General features: G+C 36.3%; 4 protein-coding genes across 5 annotated transcripts; 3 read left to right on the top strand and 1 right to left on the bottom strand.

The window, feature by feature from the left end:
• Window positions 1-2,157: 2,157 nt before the first annotated feature.
• On the bottom strand, window positions 2,158-5,304 carry tspan36 (tetraspanin 36). Its single transcript, XM_065247197.1, has 7 exons — window positions 5,147-5,304; window positions 3,973-4,164; window positions 3,682-3,756; window positions 3,503-3,598; window positions 3,068-3,217; window positions 2,897-2,980; window positions 2,158-2,812 (listed from the first exon to the last, which is right to left on the bottom strand). Exons 1-7 carry the CDS (start codon window positions 5,204-5,206, stop codon window positions 2,738-2,740), a joined length of 732 nt encoding a protein of 243 aa, XP_065103269.1. The 5' UTR covers window positions 5,207-5,304; the 3' UTR covers window positions 2,158-2,737.
• A 1,481-nt stretch (window positions 5,305-6,785) lies between these two features.
• On the top strand, window positions 6,786-7,551 carry LOC135730049 (histone H1.5). Its single transcript, XM_065247938.2, has one exon. It carries the CDS (start codon window positions 6,823-6,825, stop codon window positions 7,333-7,335), a length of 513 nt encoding a protein of 170 aa, XP_065104010.1. The 5' UTR covers window positions 6,786-6,822; the 3' UTR covers window positions 7,336-7,551.
• A 1,622-nt stretch (window positions 7,552-9,173) lies between these two features.
• LOC135729497 (macrophage-expressed gene 1 protein) lies at window positions 9,174-12,156 on the top strand. The gene is made up of 2 exons (XM_065247196.2): window positions 9,174-9,694; window positions 9,876-12,156. The coding sequence occupies exons 1-2, from the start codon at window positions 9,212-9,214 to the stop codon at window positions 11,589-11,591; spliced, it is 2,199 nt and encodes a 732-aa protein (XP_065103268.1). The 5' UTR covers window positions 9,174-9,211; the 3' UTR covers window positions 11,592-12,156.
• Window positions 12,157-14,520: 2,364 nt separating this feature from the next.
• On the top strand, window positions 14,521-17,983 carry prf1.5 (perforin 1.5). 2 transcript variants are annotated; one of them, XM_065247194.2, is made up of 3 exons: window positions 14,521-15,262; window positions 15,484-16,012; window positions 16,350-17,983. In XM_065247194.2, exons 1-3 carry the CDS (start codon window positions 15,259-15,261, stop codon window positions 17,371-17,373), a joined length of 1,557 nt encoding a protein of 518 aa, XP_065103266.1. In that variant the 5' UTR covers window positions 14,521-15,258; the 3' UTR covers window positions 17,374-17,983. The 2 variants fall into 2 exon arrangements, with proteins under 2 accessions (XP_065103266.1, XP_065103267.1); XM_065247195.2 differs by having other exon boundaries at window positions 14,522-15,209; window positions 16,350-17,982.

The following is a 17,983-nucleotide window of genomic DNA, read 5'->3' as shown; positions in this document are numbered from 1 at the left end:
CTGACGTCACAATCCAACTTCTGCCTCACGTCACAACAATACGTCAGCCTGAGATCACAACTAAACTTCAGACCGCATGATGTCACAACCCAATGTCGGACTGACATCACAACCCAATGTTGGACTGGCGTCAAAACCCAAGTCGGTCTGACGTCATAACCTAACGTCTGACTGACGTCACAACCCAATGTCGGACTGGCGTCAAAACCCAATGTCGGACTGATGTAACAACCTAATATTGATCTGACGTCACAACCCATCGTCGGACTGAAATCACAACTAAACATCGGACTAACATCACAACCCAATGCCCAAACATCAGGTAGATGTTCCGTTTTGGTTGGAAATGAAAATTTAGGGTGACGTCAAAACCCAACTTCGAACTGACATCACAACCCAACGTCTGTCTGATATCACAACCCAATGTCCGACAGGCGTCAAAACCCAATATCGTCAAAACTGATATCACAACCTAACATTGATCTGACGTCACAACCCATCGTCGGACTGATGTCACAACTCAACATCGGACTAACATCACAACCCAATGCCCAAACATCAGGTATATGTTCCGTTTTGGTTGGAAATGAAAATTTAGGGTGACGTCAAAACCCAACTTCGAGCTGACGTCACAACCCAACGTCGGACTGACGTCACAACCCAATGTCTGTCTGACATCACAACCCAATGTCGGACTGGCGTCAAAACCAAAGTCGATCTGACGTCATAACCGAACGTGTGACTGATGTCACAACCCACTGATGTCACACCCTAACATTGATCTGATGTCACAACCCAATATCGGACTGACGTCACAACCTAACATAGATCTGACGTTACAACCCAACGGCGGACTGACATCACAATCCAACTTCTGCCTCACATCACAACCCAACGTCAGCCTGATGTCACAACTAAACTTCAGACTGACGTCACAACCCAAATCAACAAGGAATACGGTCAGTACAAAACACGAACAAATAATCAGTTTATGGGCACATATAAACAGAATAAATATGCACATAAAATGCACAGTGTTGTTCATTTTTTTCTGGTTGGTCTATCACTAGTTTTCAAATTCAAAAATGTAATAGTAGTCAAATGTAAAATAACACTACATAGTCTTTACCATGTAAAAATACAAACGTTCATCAAATTTTATGCTGTTTGCATTAACACAGCCAAAATATAAAAAAAAAGGACAAAAATGTCCATGCAAATGCAAAAGGGTTAAGACATTAAATGGGGCATGTCTGTCCTGAGCCCTGGATGTTTGTGAAGTGGTAGATCCTCATGTACCATAATGATTGCTGAAGAGAAGAAATAGCGCCTTCTAGTGAATAAAAATAATTGTGACTGCCTGTGAAATCCCAAGTTTTTTTATTTATTTATTTACTGTTTTCTACATAAAATTGTCCTACATAATGTAAAAAAAAACATTCTGTGAAAATACAACCTTAATATATTTAATATTGACCGAGTAAGGTCATTTCAAAGATTTAAATCAATGCAAAATCAAACCGATGCTCCATCAATAATCTCATATTTAGATTAATTTATCTCAGATTTCACAGACAGTCACAATTAAACCAAACATAAAGTGATATACACAAAAATGGTAAGATTGAAAATCATATAAAGTCATAAAAAATATTTACATAGTTTATGAAATTAGAGTAGTCATACTGACTGTGTCAGGAATACAATCATTAATATTATTCTATATATTATTATTAAATATTTTTTTTAAATAACAAAACTTGTTTCGTCTTTTCTTATTACTATCAGAATCCTTTCTGTTCCTACGTACAAACGTATGTTCTAGCGTTTTAACACTACTAGTGTTAACAAAGTTTTTTGACTAAAGGTGTTTACTAACATCTTCATCAACTGCTCTTTAGAAACATCTCCATGTGAGGCAAAAGGGCATTTCTGATAATGCCAGTTCACAGCATACTTTCATAAGCGATATCTTCACAAATGTGTCAGCTAGAGACAGATAAAAACGAAAGTGAACGCCTAAAAATTATCTAAATTCCCATGTGTATTTCCTGAGAATGAGGTTTACCGAATTGGTATTGATAAACAACAGTCACTTGAGGATAATTACTAACATGCATTTTTAAATCTTCAAAAACTCATATCAAAGACATGGTACACCCTCATTGGAAAACATTTATTTCCATAATTTAATATCTTTAATTGGCATAACAAACATACATGATTACAGTACACTTACTATATGACAAGTTAACATTAACAGTAAATATGTTATGCTATGCAAGAAAAATGACCTAACATGGTGTACATACTACATCACAAAGAAACAACATAAAATTCTTAAAAGTGAAGCGCAGAAATTTGGAGCTAAAGTGAATTTTATAACACATTTGGCAAAGACCTGTGGTAGAAACTGTTCCTTAAACATGTGGGGTTGGTAGATACAGTATACAGTATTTGGCGAGTGCTATTATCAACCTACACGATATTAGAAACATAAGAGGCAATTAAAAATGTTAAATCCCTCGAAACGTCTCTGGTTTCCCGTTCCATTTTCCTTTATGCATTCAAAATGCACTTGACCAAATGCATTAAATGTGGAATATTTAGAATATTGTCACACCTTCAAAATATGCAAGCTTTGTTCTTTATGGTCCCAATGATATTGTGTTTAGCTGCAAAGTATAAAGGGTGTACCACAGTCCCAGTGAGGGAATGAGGAGACTTGATTTTACATTCATGCATAAAGAGGTTCGTAGTCATTCTTCTTGCTTCTACAGGCAATGACACAGATGCTGATCATCCCAATTAGCTGAGAAAGAGCAGAAAACTTGTTATTGACAATTGTAATTGACAAGAAAACACAAGATGAAGCGAAAACATAGAGATGATATACCTTAATGATAGCAAATCCAAGGATGACCAACATTGCATAACTAAGCACACCCTGTAGCGTCTGCTCCAGTTTAGACTCACAACCCTGTAGGAAAAACAGAACAAAATGAATCGCTTATGCTGATCCGAACACAGTTATGAGCAAAAACTGACAAATGACATATGGTCATACCTGTGTGTTCAAAAGCTCTGGTTGGTTGAAAAGCCCAGTACATTGTGTAGCATTGGTCTTACAGCAGGAGTGTGGTACAGAGTTGTTATGTTGGCCAAACCAAGGCACTGATGTCCAGTCTGTGTAGTTATTCACTCCACAGCATTCCAGCTGGAAATGTAAAGTATAAAGACATTCCTCAGTTCAAGTACTGGTGCCCCCGTCCCAATATGTTAGATGTCTCCCTACATAATAAAGCTGATTCATGTGGTGTTGCGCAGACCAACCAGCATGTGACACATCACACGCTGATCACTCTGCACAGTGCTGCATAATGTCAAACAAGCCTTTTATGAGAGTTGAACCAGCCTTTGTTTCCATATAGAAAGACATCTTAACATATTTGGAAGGCACGAGGACACAAAGTAAAAAATACCAATGCAATGCAACCCTCACCTGAGACTGCAGGTAATCCACTGCATGGCTTTCAGAGTTCTGACCATCATATTTTTGGAAGACATCACTCATTGACTTCTCTAAATCACCTTTGATCTGTAAAAAGTAATGAATATATATAAACGGATAAATAGACAAATATTTTAAGGTGAAACATAATACATAAAATATCAACTTACTCTGCCTCTGTAGATGACACCAAACACAAAAGCGGTCACTTCTGCAGCGAAGATGATCAAGATTATCAGAAGGAACTGTGTGCACATTCAGAGGAAATGCTGAATATAGGAAGCCTTCAAAATAGCACAACCAACCAAAACTACAGAATAATGAAACTAGTAATACTCAAGAGGCTTTTTAGACAAAAGACAAAGCACCACCACTTTCTGTTCACAATAAAATACATGAAATCAAATTATGTTGCTGTATAGGTAGGTATAAAGGTTTCTTCATTAAAGCTCCACACTTACAAAGCTTAAACCAACTTTGGACTCCTTCAGAGTTGCACAACAGCCGACAAGTCCGATGATAAACATGAGCACGGCCACCCCGATTATAATGATAGCCGGGATGAGAGTGTATTTATCAGCCACAAAGTCTTCAAAGTTGTTGTAACTTTTAATCACATAAGAACCAACATAGGCAAGGGCTGCTCCAGCAACCTAGAAAAAAGGCAAACAATGTGTGACTATTTTTTATTTAATTGATTACATGTAGGTTTCTTAGTCCTGTTGCACAATAAAAGCATTATTATCTTAAACATGATGACATAACATGACATTCCATAAGTGGTGTTATGATTATGTGTAAGTCTCTAATAGCACATGATCTGACTGTTCAGCAGTTAGTCACGAGACCATGAGTAGACTTTTTTTGCCCTTAATCCTTCCTGGAACTCTGGTCTTGTGCCACAGCTTGAACAAAAGCATTAAAGCAAAAGAGAAACCCTGAAGGGAGTGAAGAGTCACATGACAACTGCAATCAATCACTTTCAAGACGCATTTGAGAAAGTTCAAAGAAAATTTGCTTTCATTTTCTCAAAAAAATCCCCTCACAACCACCAAAGGTGCATCACGTGACCTCACAGGTGATTTTTTTCACAGAACTTCCTTTTGTGTTCACTGAACCTAGTAATAATAAGGGTACGCATTAAGCCAAGTCAGGTGGTGATGACCACAGTAGGCCTGTATGATGACACAGACATGTTGGAATCAGAAACCTTTATTTCTAATAATATGAAAAAAAAATATGAATACTGTGCTATTAAGCCTTGTGGAAGTGGTCATTGAAGGCCTTTTATATGTACCTCTCAAATGTATAAACATAAACCCCAAAACAAAAACGAGGCATCGCATATTAAATTACATTTTAGAGAAGAGCTAAGTTAGCTGCCAAATCGAACTCTGAACGGGGAGGAAAAACCTTTAGATGAGAACAAACTGTTATTGTTTACTAAACCTCACATCTACCTATCATACAACGACGTCAACATTCACATTAAAAGACGTATAACAGGATAGGTTAGTTACGTGATTTGATTCAAGTTCTATTACATTCATGTCTAGTTCCTGTGATCTTCATAAACGCAACAACAAAAACAAATGACTGTAATTACAGTCTGATATGCTGAAAAAACAAACTCACCCAAAATATTAAGCTGATAAATAAGAGGACTGTTTTTGATGTTATAATTCCACAATCCATGTCTGCGGTTAAGAGTATGAGAGTTTACCCCTTCGATGTTTCCAATGCTTTGTGAGTGTGACGTTCCTCGTGTTGTTCAAGTGAAGCAGCAGATCAGAGAGTCACATGCTCGCGCCAGAGGAACCCAGACACCACCGGGTCCTAACGCCGCCTGGTATGTAGCTACATCTGACCTTCATTGAGAAACTGTGGCGTTATCGGAAAAAAATGTGTACATTCCTAAGTGCTAGAAAATATCACAAATACACAAGAACCCACGTAAAAATGTTAATGTATAATTTAGTATTTATTATAGTAGGCTAAATTGTAGTATTTTCTTTTTAGTATTACTAGTCTTTGTTAGTATATATCATATATGATTTTGTAGGATTAACAATATTTTGAAGAAATAACTGTAGTACACTAATAGTATAATATTTACTATGGTAAGATACAAAAGCACCATAATAGCCTATATCTAGGAATTTTCCTACAGTTTAAAGTAAATACTAAAGTGCATTACATAGCTCACTATTTTACAGTATTAAAGTATATTACAGTATTTTTTCATTGGGTCTCATAAAAACATTATGCTGAATTATGTGCTATAAATTTGGATGATTAAGTTTATGTGCTACAGTAGTCTACTTTTTCAGGATCTTCATTCTTTAGCTAAAGAGTCAACAGCCAAACATGAAAATAGTAAAGTAAGCATGTTTGATCCAAAAGTAGTAATATAAATGAATAAACACATATGGAAACCTCTTAAAAATAACAAACAAAGCAGATGGGGTCATATGAGGGCCTTTATCAGTTAACTGACATGGCACTATGTCAGACTGACAGTCACTGTTAAAGTGTATGAACTTCAGTAGTTAAAACTGTAAAAAGTTATCTCTTAATGAGTTAAACAATGGTGATTTAAGATGATTTTAAGTTTTATGTATTGCATTAATGCAGTGAATAAGTAAAGAATACTCTAATAAACTAACCAGACAGCTTTAAAATTGTTCTGAAAACTAAATAATAATAAAAAATACATAAAAAAATAAATTGTGTGTTATTAGGGATTTTATTACATTTTGTAATTTATGGCATGTGTCAATGTTACTTGCAGGGGATTTGTTTAATGCAAATAATAACATGTGCTTGACTAGACTGAAAATGTCTTTATTTGTTTAAAATTTTGCTTAATAATAAATTTTTTTGTTCATGATAATATTAAATATAGTCGTGTCCCACTGAGCAAAGGCAGGAAAATATCCAATTTAAGGTTTTAGGACATATTGTTATACAAAATCCTGAAATTAGAAGTGCACAGCACATATATTATTAACTTTTTTAAATAGAAAATAAATAATATGTTTACTAATGAAATGTTTAAATACACCTGTGTAACTTTCTACATTTTTTGATCGATAACATTAGTGCTTATGTGATTTTAAAAAAACAAAATTATGCTCCGAAGTTTGGTCAAAAAACACAAATGACCCTGTCTCGTGAAAAAGTGCTGAAATCATAACTGTAGAGTCTATACGGTTCTCATCGTGACTATTTTAATTGCACGTGTTTACGCCCTTACCAAGACTTAAGACTTACCCAGCTCGTCTTATTACGTAAACACCACACCGTCAGTCATGTCTACAGACATCACATCAGTTCAGTCTGCAACTAAAACTCCAAGGCGAAGGTCAAAGACCAAAAAGTCAGGAGGACCAACTCTCTCTGATCGGATCCTCAAGATCTTGTCATCCTCCAAGGAGCGCGCTGGCGTCTCTATGGTTGCTTTGAAGAAAGCACTTGCTGCCAATGGTTATGATGTTGCAAGAAACAACGCTCACATCAATCTGGCAGTTAAGCGCCTGGTGGCCAACGGTAAACTGAAACAGACCAAAGGTACGGGCGCATCAGGATCATTTAAAATGGGCACCAAGTCTGTAACAAAGTCAAAGAAGCCAAAGGCAAAGAAAATAAGGAGAAAAAAGGCTAAGAAACCTGCTGGAGCAAAGAAAACGCCAAAGAAGAGCAGAAGAAAGAGTTTAAAGAGTCCTGGAGAAGCCAGTGAGACAGCTGCGTTCAACACCAAAAAGCCAAGGAGACCCAAGCGAAGAGCATCCAAATCAGCCAAAGCAAAAAATGCCAAGAAATAAAGGAGGAGATTATGACTGTCGATTGCACTCTGGAGGGATGTTTGCGTCCCTTGAATGTTATTAAAATTTTCATTTACGCATTTGGCAGATGCAATTTGCTTTTATCAAATGCAATTTGTGAATGCAGGCTATTTCTATCAGTATGTGTTCCTTGGGGGATCAAACAATACGTTTCTAACGCAATTGTTCTACCGGAGCACAATAAAGTTAATGAACCTTTCTGTAGTCTTGTTGTTTTAATTCAGGTTTTTATTAATTTATATAAAAACATATGATGATGAAATTAAGGTGATAATGATTATTATAATAATACCCTTTTAACTCTTTTAACCAAAACGACCGCAATGCGCCCTTAAAAGCTGAGCATTGGACAAATAAGGACAAATTATATACATATTTCTAAATAATATTGGGTCAATCGTTTCAGACACTTGGTTAAACACTTGGTTTATTTAAAGCAGTGCAAAATTTATACTTTGACCCGCATTGGCTGTATAAAAACGCCATTTATAAGTTTGTATTTATACAATAAATATCGGAGGCATTTCTGAAATATATTGCAGTTTCTCTGTAACACCTCCTAGTGGTAACGTGTATAAAAACTGATGTTTTGTTGTGCGTATTAACAGTAGGCTTGCACGTCACTCAGCCAGGAAAACGAGTTGTCACGAGGTGTTTAACTAGGTTCAGAGTCAATAGTCTAAATACACAGAATCGTTTTTTCTTAAGGAGATATTTGTTTAAACAGCTTTTTTACAAAAAAAAGTTTTACATCAATAGCCTATTTTTGAGATGGAATTTTACTTAAAATGTATTACCACATTTTTGTGGTAACTAGCAGGTGCAGGCAACAATTTTAACCAGGTTTATTTCTTTGTTTTAGGTTGGGGCAAGCTAACACAATTTATTAAAGTTAAATAAACATTGCAGATAAACACACTGGTTGTTGCGTTGACCAATTTTTTTCTAACCTTTTTGTGAGCAAGGGCTACCACAATGAATAAAACAATCTGGAGGGCTACTTTTTGATATAGTCTACTCAAAAACGTTTTTGTTTTACTTGTTGATTTCTTTTTAAATTACTTGCTGATATGTTTTAGTATTGTTTAAACTGTTAACACACGTAAACAAAGTCAAGCTAATGGAAAAAAATATGTAATAAATAAATATTACATTTCACAGACTCTGTGGGGGCTACCACATTGGAGACCCCTGCCCTATACAGTGTGAGAACACGCCACAGCATTGTTGTCAAAAAGGATCAACGAGTGTTACAAACTCCACTAGAGGTTTGTGTCCAAAAATATGACACTGAATATAAGGTTGTGGGCAAGCCTTTAACTCAAATAAATGTGAAATGTCACCAACATGTGGTATAAAAAGTGACAACCTAAAAGAGTTTCATGATGTATACCAAATAGTTCAGATGTATTTTTCGAAGAGGATTTGAAAAGGCCAAATAAGAAATCAAGCACACCTAAAACAAGAAGCAGCAACAATCTTAGTTCCTCTTTCTAGAAAAGAATGGGAAAAACACCTACATGTACTATCATCAAAAAGTAAAATAAATTGTAAAACGCAAGAAGAAACTGAGGGAACCACATATAGTCAACAAGGAACAAGGCACAATGAAAAAAAAAAATATTATAACAAATTGTCTATTTAATTTGTTTATGCCAATTATATTTTAATACACAAGTTAAGGTAATTGTCAATTTTCAATGTAGCTAAACATAAAGCGGAACATGTTGATGGTCTCATGACTTCAATTATTTGCTGATGGATGTGAAACTGAGAAGTGGCTTTTAATGAGGAACTAAAATCTTAAAGTTTCCAGATGTACTTCAATGACTAAAGCAGATAGATGATCTGTTGAATGCTGCATGAAGCATTCATTCATCTGGCAAACATGAAGTCAAAGGTTTTCTGTCTGCTGTCGCTCTGTTTCTTAATTAATCCCTCTGATCTTCATCCACTCATCCGCCCAAGAAATGGACTTCGTGAATGTCGCAAAAACTCAACTTTGACAGCATTGGAGGTTCTACCAGGTGGCGGTTGGGATAACCTGCGTAACATAGACATGGGACGAGTGATGAATCTGAGCTATTCCCAGTGCCAGACCACTGAAGATGGTATTTATTTCATTCCTGATGAAGTCTTCGTCATTCCACAGAAAATAAGCGGAGTGGAAACAAACTCTGAGATCATCACGTCATGGCTGGACCAGAAAAGCTCAACTTCGAGCTCTATAAATGCAGACATTTCTTACCTTCCGGTGGTCAATGCAAAATTCTCTACAGAAAACCAGCGTATGAAAACCCATCAAGTGAAAGGCAATTCAGTAACCGCTCGGGTTCAAGTAAGTGAAAAGTAATGAACTAAAGTAAAAGTTAAAAAAGAATTATTTGATCAACATTTGTAAAACACAAAATAAGCATTGCAAAATAATAAGTACAGTACTTATTCAAAAACTCTGTTTTTATTAATTAAGCAACTTTATACATTTCTGTTACAGTATTTCAATAATATGTTTTTTTCAGGTGCGTAACCATCTGTATACAGTAAAAGCGTATCCTGATTTCACACTGGACTCTCGATTTGCTCATCAGGCAGAGGAAATTGCAGACGCTGTTGAGAACAACCAAACACGTCAAGCAACTTACCTGTCAGAGAAACTTATTCTTGACTATGGTACTCATGTTATCACAAGTGTTGATGCCGGTGCCACTTTAGTGCAGGAGGACTATCTAAAAATGTCCTATGTCTCTAACAGTCAGTCAGACACATCTTCTATCTCTGCATCAGCAGGCTTTAACTTCTTTGACAAAGTAAAATTTGATATTGGTGGCAAGGATACTCAAGGAAGCTCTGAAACAAGCGGTTATCAGGGTAACATCACATATTCTTTAATTCAGAGTCATGGAGGGGCTTTATTTTACCCAGGCATCACTCTACAGAAGTGGCAGGAGAGTACGCTCAATAATCTGGTGGCTATTGATCGCTCTGGAGTGCCACTGCACTATTTTCTCAATCCATCAACATTTCCAGACCTTCCAGTGCCGACAGTAAACAAAATTGCTTTATCAGTCAAAAAGGCTGCAGAACGCTACTATAAGGTCAACACAATTCCAGGGTGTGTAAATCCAGATTCTAAAAATTTCAACTTTCAGGCAAATGTGGATGATGCTTCTTGTGAGGGTCCGGTCACTAATCTTAGCTTTGGTGGTGTTTACCAAGCATGCACTTCGTTAAGCCAAGATGGAAATGTCATCTGTGATGAGTTAGCACAGAAGAATCCAGCCACTGGTGATTTTTCATGTCCTCAGCTGTATACTGCCACCCTATTACGGTCGGAGACAATAGAAAGAGGTTATAATAAGTATGAGTGCCACGGGTACTGTCATTCATGTGGTTTCTTATGGCTGTCTACTTGTTGTGGCCAAACGTGTGGTGATTCTTACTATGTCCGTCGTGCAAAAATGGACACATATTGGTGTTCCACAACTCAGAAAACTCCTCAGTACTCTGGGTATCTTTTCGGAGGTCTGTTTGGATCATCTTTACAAAACCCAATTACTAAATCTCATGGTTGTCCACCGAATTTCTTTGCCCAGAGATTTTTGTCTAATGGCATGATGGTTTGTCTGAGCAACGATTACGAGATGGGAACCAGATTTTCTGTACCTTTTGGTGGTTTCTTTAGCTGTCAGTCTGGCAATGCTCTTGCACAGGGACAGTCTCGCTGTCCACCTCAGTTCAGCCAACATTTAGCTGCTATTAGTGATGGCTGTCAGGTGTTGTTTTGCGTCCAGTCAGGTGTGTTCACTGGTGGTCAGTTAAAGCCTGTTCGCCTGCCACCGTTCTCAAGACCACCACTGATCAGCATGATTGCTACAAACACTGTAGCTGTAATGACAGAAGGCGATCGGTCCTGGGTGAGAGTTGAAGGAACTAAGATGTGGCGACTGGCAAAGGCCAATGAAATTCATCAAATGGCACCAATGTTTGAAAAATCTCACATGTCTGGAGGAGAAAAGGCTGGTGTAGCTATTGGTGCGATTGTTTTAATTGCTCTTGTGGTGGTAGGGACAGTGTTTGTTGTGAAAAGGAGAAGGAGATTTTCTGGTCTCAGTGTAGGCAGAGGATATGAAGAGCTTCATGGTGAGGGTCAAAGTGAGAGTGTTGTAGAGATCCAAAGAGAGCCACAGAATGAGAATGTCAATGAAAACCCCACTCAACCTCTATTGGCACAATGATCTCTTTAAAATAGCAGCAAAGCAAGCTTGGCATTTGTTGGCATTAGCAGTGTACTATAAACATAATTTTGCACATTTCTTTTACAACTGACAAATTATATAACGTCCTATCAATGTAAATAAAAAAATGAAATTGAGAATTCTTAAAGGGACACTTCACCCATTTGCTTTAAGCTTTTTATAGTTAGAACCCCAGTCATGTTTTTGAATGGTCGTGCATCATTTCCTCAGTTGCCAGTGAGACAGGAGAAATACAGATTTCAGTGTTGCACTTCCTTCTTTCAATGATGTAAAAATCATCATTTTGACTTCAAATATGACACACTTTCAATAAAGATGAATGTTTCTACGGGTAAAATGCTCCTTTAAGGAAGTTTTAAAGTAAAGGTGTCAAATCTTTTAATTATTTTAGTTAATCTATTTTATTAACATACTGTTGAAATAATGCTATTTAATATAAGTAGCTTTCAAGGGGGAAAGGAAAAAACTGAAATGCAGAATTAACTTCTGTATACAAAATGCTTTAAATGTATTTACTGTTAAATAAATGTCTTATCTGTCTCAATTTGTGATTAATAAAGTCTTCTTAAAATTAAAATGCAACTGCATAGCAAAGTTACGACATTTTTATATCTTGCCATTTAACTTCATATCACATAAATGTTGTGTATCAAATATATACATTCCTTTTAGGCCACGTAATTAAAATACACATTTCTTAAAATATTATGCCTACATATATGTAAAAAATTCAGGTAACACTTTGCTTAAAGGGGTGTTCATAAGACTGACATGACACCTTCATAATCATGACATGACCAGCCACACGAAATGATGTACCTATAGTCAAGTATTTTTTTTACAATTCTTTTTCATGATGCTGTCACGAATTTCCGTGTTTTTGTCGTGATCGTATCACGAATTTTTCTTTATGTGTCATTGTCACATATTGGTTACTCAACTGTTTTGTCCTAATTTCTTACCATTTTTGTTTCAGTTTAGGGTTAAATTTACATAAAATGACATCCTTACCCAAACCCAACTCTAACCCAAAACGCCAGGCAACAATATTTTAAAATTTAAAAATAAAAAAATCTGAAAAAATAGTATAACCCAATACTTTAAGTGACATCCTAATGCAAGCACCAAAACTAACCCTAAGCCGAAGCGAAAATGGTTTGAAAATAGGAAAAAGCAGTTGAGTAACCAATGACAATGACACATAAACAGAAATTTGTGATAGAATCACGAAAAACCGCGGAAAATCGTGACAGTATCAAAAAATAATAAAAAAATTACAGTACATAATTTTGTGAGACTGGTTAGCACATGACACGTGTCATGAACATGAAGGAGATTTTATGCACATTTATGACCACTGTCATTAAGTGTCATTCGCAAAATTACGTCATTTTTAATGCAAAGATGATCGTTTGAGATGTCTTTGTTATGACAACTTGACATTACCAAGACAACAAACTTGTCATTAATCTTTTAGGCATCATAATTTAAGCAGCGCCACTGAAAATGCTCGGTCAAGATGGGAACAAGATTGATGATCCCATCTTGAGCTCAATGATATAGCCTGAATATGGACATGTAACATGTAGTCATTTAGTGTTAATCTTAATTGTTAATAAACCAACATGTCACAAGATTATATTTAACTTTATGTATGTGCACAATACACAAAAAATTGACAACTAACAGAACTTGTTCTATACCTCATATAGAGGGTTCTGAAATGTTCTGACCTAGAAGAAAAAAATAACAAAAAATTTAATTAATTTAAATTAATTAACATTAAATTCATGTTTTTGCACCATTTTGGACTCATTTTATTTCTCTAACACCTTTTGAGGTAACAAAAAAAAAAAATACTATTCTTGATGCTGTTATAAAACTATTTTAAAGAGTATTAACACTTAATAACATTTTAATGACACATTTAATTTGTACCACTGTAGTTGAGGTCAAGAAAAATATTTATGAAGCTATTATAAAACTATTTGACAGAGTATTAACACTTAATGATATTTTAATGACAAATTCAATTTGTATCATGGAAAAAAGTGGTCAGACACAATTATAATGGCATCATGACAGCCAATGTCAAAACCAACCACATGACAGTTTAATGTAATGTTAACCCAAAAAGCACATGTTAATGAAGCTTTTTAAGGGCTTCATTGCCCTTTTTTTTCCAGGACTCTGATGAAGATGTAACTGTGCATCAAAACGTTAGTCATTGTTGTGCACCTATTATTTTTAAACAAATGTCTGTGCTACACCGGGGATTCCTTTCATCTAACCATGGTTTAAACTATGATTTTTGGTTTTCAAAATTATTTATTTTGTGGTAACCATAGTTTTACTACAGTAATCATGTTTTTTTATGTACGTAAGGGCAATGTTATCAATGACTACTTCCGCAGATTGTTCTCCCTGTGTGATGATTATTACAAATAGGGAAGTAAAGATACAAAGTCTTGTGACTGAAAGGACAAGGCTTGAAGGACAAAACAATAAATGTTATATGCATGCAAATGCTCAATGTATCAATGAGAATGAAATGTCAAGTAAAACAGATGACACAATAAAGATATTATTATAGAAATTATTCTTCCACGTTACTTATTAGATATCATTTATTTTACATACCGCTCTGGAATGCTTCATTTTGATTGGCCAGTGGCGACATTCAGAGGTTTGTATTTTACAGAACAACCACCTGAAACTGCGAAGACAAGCTCATTCATTCAAGCTGATTCATTTTGTTAATTACAGTTTAATATTCACATATAATTTCAATACTAATGTGCCTAATTAATGGCATAAGATATCTTATTTATAAATTATTAAACCAAATTGCATCATCAATGTTTGAAAATCAATTGTTATTTTGGACTACTGAAACCATCTCAACAAACTGCATAGAATAGTATGGCAACTGGATTGTATCTTATGTATGGTGAAATCTCAGAATTGTTTTCCCCATACTTATTATGACACAGTAATGTTTTTTAAGGTATTGTGAAAACTTAAACGTCCTAATATGACTAAGGCCAAGTCCTGGCTTAATCTAAACCCTTTACAGGAAATGGCCCATTATTATTTTATATACTCAACCCAGCATTGGGTCAAAAAGGGAAAATTTTTATATTTGACACAACATGGGTTAAATTACAACCCAGCGGGCTTTTTGAACCAGTGCTGGGTTAAAAATACCCCAGCATTTTTTAGAGTGTAGTTATGATATTACATTTTATTTACCTAAATATGGCACAAACTAATGTTGCTCAAGCGTCCTGCGTTCATCTGATTAATGTTGACCTTGCACTTCATCCTCATTCCCCAATGTAAGCGAAAGTTTCATGAAACCCTCCCCCGGGCCATTGCACAGCTGGTATTCACTAAAACATCAAAACAAAACCAATAAGCGGATGAAATCTGTCCGGTGCAGAAGAAAGGAAGACACTCCCTGTCGCAAATGCCAAAGGCTCCATTTTGCACACAGCCCTTTTCGACTTTCTTTTCGAGAAAGCCACGCTACAACAATAACAATTCACGAGGAAGCAGTATTTTAGGACAAAGAAAGAGAAAAGGACTTTTACTGAAGTAGGTCACTATGGTGATTGTACACGGCTAAACTGGTGTGTGAAAGCTAATGAGTGGGTAAAACTGAACTTGTATGATATTATCTTTATAGCTAGTATCAGGGTTAAATCAATAATTAATTAAATCTTTAAGCATGTAATATGTAATATAAGGCTCTGCAGAAACATTAGCTTTTGTTATGCACGTATGTTATATTTCTGTCTGCAAAAAAACATGAATATTTTAAGGGTAGCAAAAATGAAATATTACATGTGAACCTGTAATTTCCCTTTAGGTATCATAATGAAGAAAGTTTCTTTCCACCTGTTTCTTTGTATTTTTCTGTATACCTTGACATACTGTGGAGGTTGTCATACAGGCACACAGGCAGAATGTGAGAAAGCTCCTTTTGTGCCCGGCTACAACCTGGCAGGGGAAGGTTTTGATGTGGTCCAAATGCGCCGTAAAGGTGCATTTTTAATCAATGTCAAGTCGCACTTGACAGACAATGGCACTTGCACAGTCTGCAAGAACCGTTTTCAGGGAGGGCAGATACAGAAACTGCCCACGGTCGTGCTGGACTGGCGTCCTTTTAGCCGCTGTAGTAAACAGCTTTCTAGTGCACTTCATCATTCTGTTGACTCCCTGATGAAGAGCTCCACTTCACTCGTCAATAACAACTGGGAAATGGACCTCAGTCTGGATGATGTGGGAAAGGCCATTTTAGGAGGGAGCCGGTCGGATATTGCTCAATTTGCCAAGTCTCAGAATTCAATGGATAAAGCAACATTTGCTCTTCATGAGATCAGCTGCACATATTACAGGTAAGCAAATGCGTGTACACAGTCTGTATGTCTGTTAAGTGTTGCAGCTTTAATAAAATAAAATAATAAAATAAAATATTTTTTTATATTTTTTTAACATAATTAATTTAGAACAAGTTTAATTCATGTGGTATTATGAATCAGATAGAACTAAGACCAATGTCAGCCAAATCAATGTCAATGTTAAGCAAAAAAAACAAATCTAGAGAACGCTTTGACAAGTACTTTATCCTCCCTTTGACCAAATAGTTTGGTCAGACAACAAAACATCATGCAAACCGTCCTTCTATGAAGAAACCATATCTGAATATGCTGACAATTTTTTGTTGATTTCCAGTTACAGACTTACAGACCACCCAGAACTCAGCACTGAATTCTCAAAACATCTGCAGCGACTTCCGACACAATATGACGACATAGCAAAACCCCTGTACATAAGGACTATAGATACATATGGCACTCATTACATACGTCAAGTCCATCTCGGAGGGCGAGTGAGGCGGGTCACAGCTTTTCGGACTTGTCTCGCGACACTAAAGGGCTTCTCTGAAACTGAAATCAAAAACTGTCTGAACATTGAGTTGAAGATGGCATTGGGATTCCTTCCAGCTAACGTTTCATTTTCCAACAAATGCTCTCAAATCTTTAAAGATGATATAAGTATGGGCTTCTACCGAGGGTTTATGACACACAAGATCGAAGTGCTGGGAGGTGAGAAATACTTTCCAGACCTTGTTTTACACCAAAGTCCAGCTGATGCCTACTTAAACTGGATGATGAGCTTGCATGACAACCCTGATGTTATATCATATGCAATTTTTCCTCTTCATCATCTGGTGACTGATCCTGAGGTCAGTGCTAATCTGAGAAGAGCAGTAACAGAGTACATTGAAGAAAACATGCTTTCTGAAGTTCAAGAAGAGAAACAAGAATGTTCAAAAGCACCAAATTTGGATCATAACTGCTGCCCTCTGCGGGCCGGCCGTGGTACTTTAGCAGTGTCTGTGCAGAGAGCTGCGGGCTTAAAGGCAGACCTCTTCACACGCACTGATGGTTTCGTGAAAATTTGGTACAATTTTATGTACGAGGAGACTGATGTGATAATGGACGATAATAACCCAGAATGGAATGTCACCTATGATTTTGGATCGATTGAGTTTGGTCATGAACTCATATTTGAGGTTTGGGACATTGATGTATTTTATAATGACATTGTGGGGAAGTGTGTGGTCACTCCTGAACGTGGGATTCACTCACATAGCTGTAAATTAAGACGAGGGATTCTTTATTTTACCTACAGCGCTTCTTGTGATACTCACCTGACAGGCCCCAGGTGTAGCAGATACTCACCACAAACATGACACTCTGATACTGTATAGGGGAGAGTGGGGACGGTTGCAACACTTTATACAATTCTTTTACTCTCTCAGAGACAGTTTGTACTGGAAAGTGTATCCATCTGCATCCTGTACCCTTTTCCCACCAGGGCTGGCTCCATGTTGGCAGACCTGCTCAGTAAGCGATACCAGATATTATAAAATAAATCCATGATGCATTATTGTATTAACATGAACAAACACAAAAGCTAATAGTTATTTAATAATAATATGCATTAAACCATTTCAATGAAACTGACAAATTTTGTGAGCTTTTCTTGAAGTAGGCGTTCAAATGTTGTGTATTGCGATTTGCTGTGGGTGTTCCTTGTATTGGGTTTCCTACAGGATGCAAACAGACCATTTTTTAGTACATTAAACTAACATACCCGGGTGATTCTCACGAAACCATTGAAACACCACGGCACTAATGATTTTAGCTATAAAATGTGTAATATAGTAATATTAAAAAGCATCAGAATAAACACAATACTGTGTTCTACCTTGCACAATGTGTGATTTCAACATAAGAATTTATAATTTGTCAATTTTATCTCATTTTCTGCTGAAATTCTCATTACCGCAATGTGTCCGG

The sequence above is a fragment of the Paramisgurnus dabryanus genome, chromosome 11, assembly GCF_030506205.2.
Source record: "Paramisgurnus dabryanus chromosome 11, PD_genome_1.1, whole genome shotgun sequence".
NCBI lineage: Eukaryota > Metazoa > Chordata > Actinopteri > Cypriniformes > Cobitidae > Paramisgurnus > Paramisgurnus dabryanus.
Note: the sequence above shows the minus strand (reverse complement) of the source record. Positions and strands in the feature narration are given on the sequence as shown.

What these genes read in the sequence shown, in the direction of transcription:
- tspan36 (XM_065247197.1), bottom strand. Translation starts at nt 5,206, where the DNA reads ATGGATTGTGGAATTATAACATCAAAAACAGTCCTCTTATTTATCAGC. An exon ending in CCAAAGTTGGTTTAAGCTTT is followed by an intron (nt 3,757 to 3,972) that starts GTAAGTGTGGAG and finishes ATGTGCACACAG; the next exon opens with TTCCTTCTGATAATCTTGAT. An exon ending in TTGGATTTGCTATCATTAAG is followed by an intron (nt 2,813 to 2,896) that starts GTATATCATCTC and finishes GCTCTTTCTCAG; the next exon opens with CTAATTGGGATGATCAGCAT.
- LOC135730049 (XM_065247938.2), top strand. Translation starts at nt 6,823, where the DNA reads ATGTCTACAGACATCACATCAGTTCAGTCTGCAACTAAAACTCCAAGG.
- LOC135729497 (XM_065247196.2), top strand. Translation starts at nt 9,212, where the DNA reads ATGCTGCATGAAGCATTCATTCATCTGGCAAACATGAAGTCAAAGGTT. An exon ending in CAGTAACCGCTCGGGTTCAA is followed by an intron (nt 9,695 to 9,875) that starts GTAAGTGAAAAG and finishes TGTTTTTTTCAG; the next exon opens with GTGCGTAACCATCTGTATAC.
- prf1.5 (XM_065247194.2), top strand. An exon ending in ATCAGCTGCACATATTACAG is followed by an intron (nt 16,013 to 16,349) that starts GTAAGCAAATGC and finishes GTTGATTTCCAG; the next exon opens with TTACAGACTTACAGACCACC.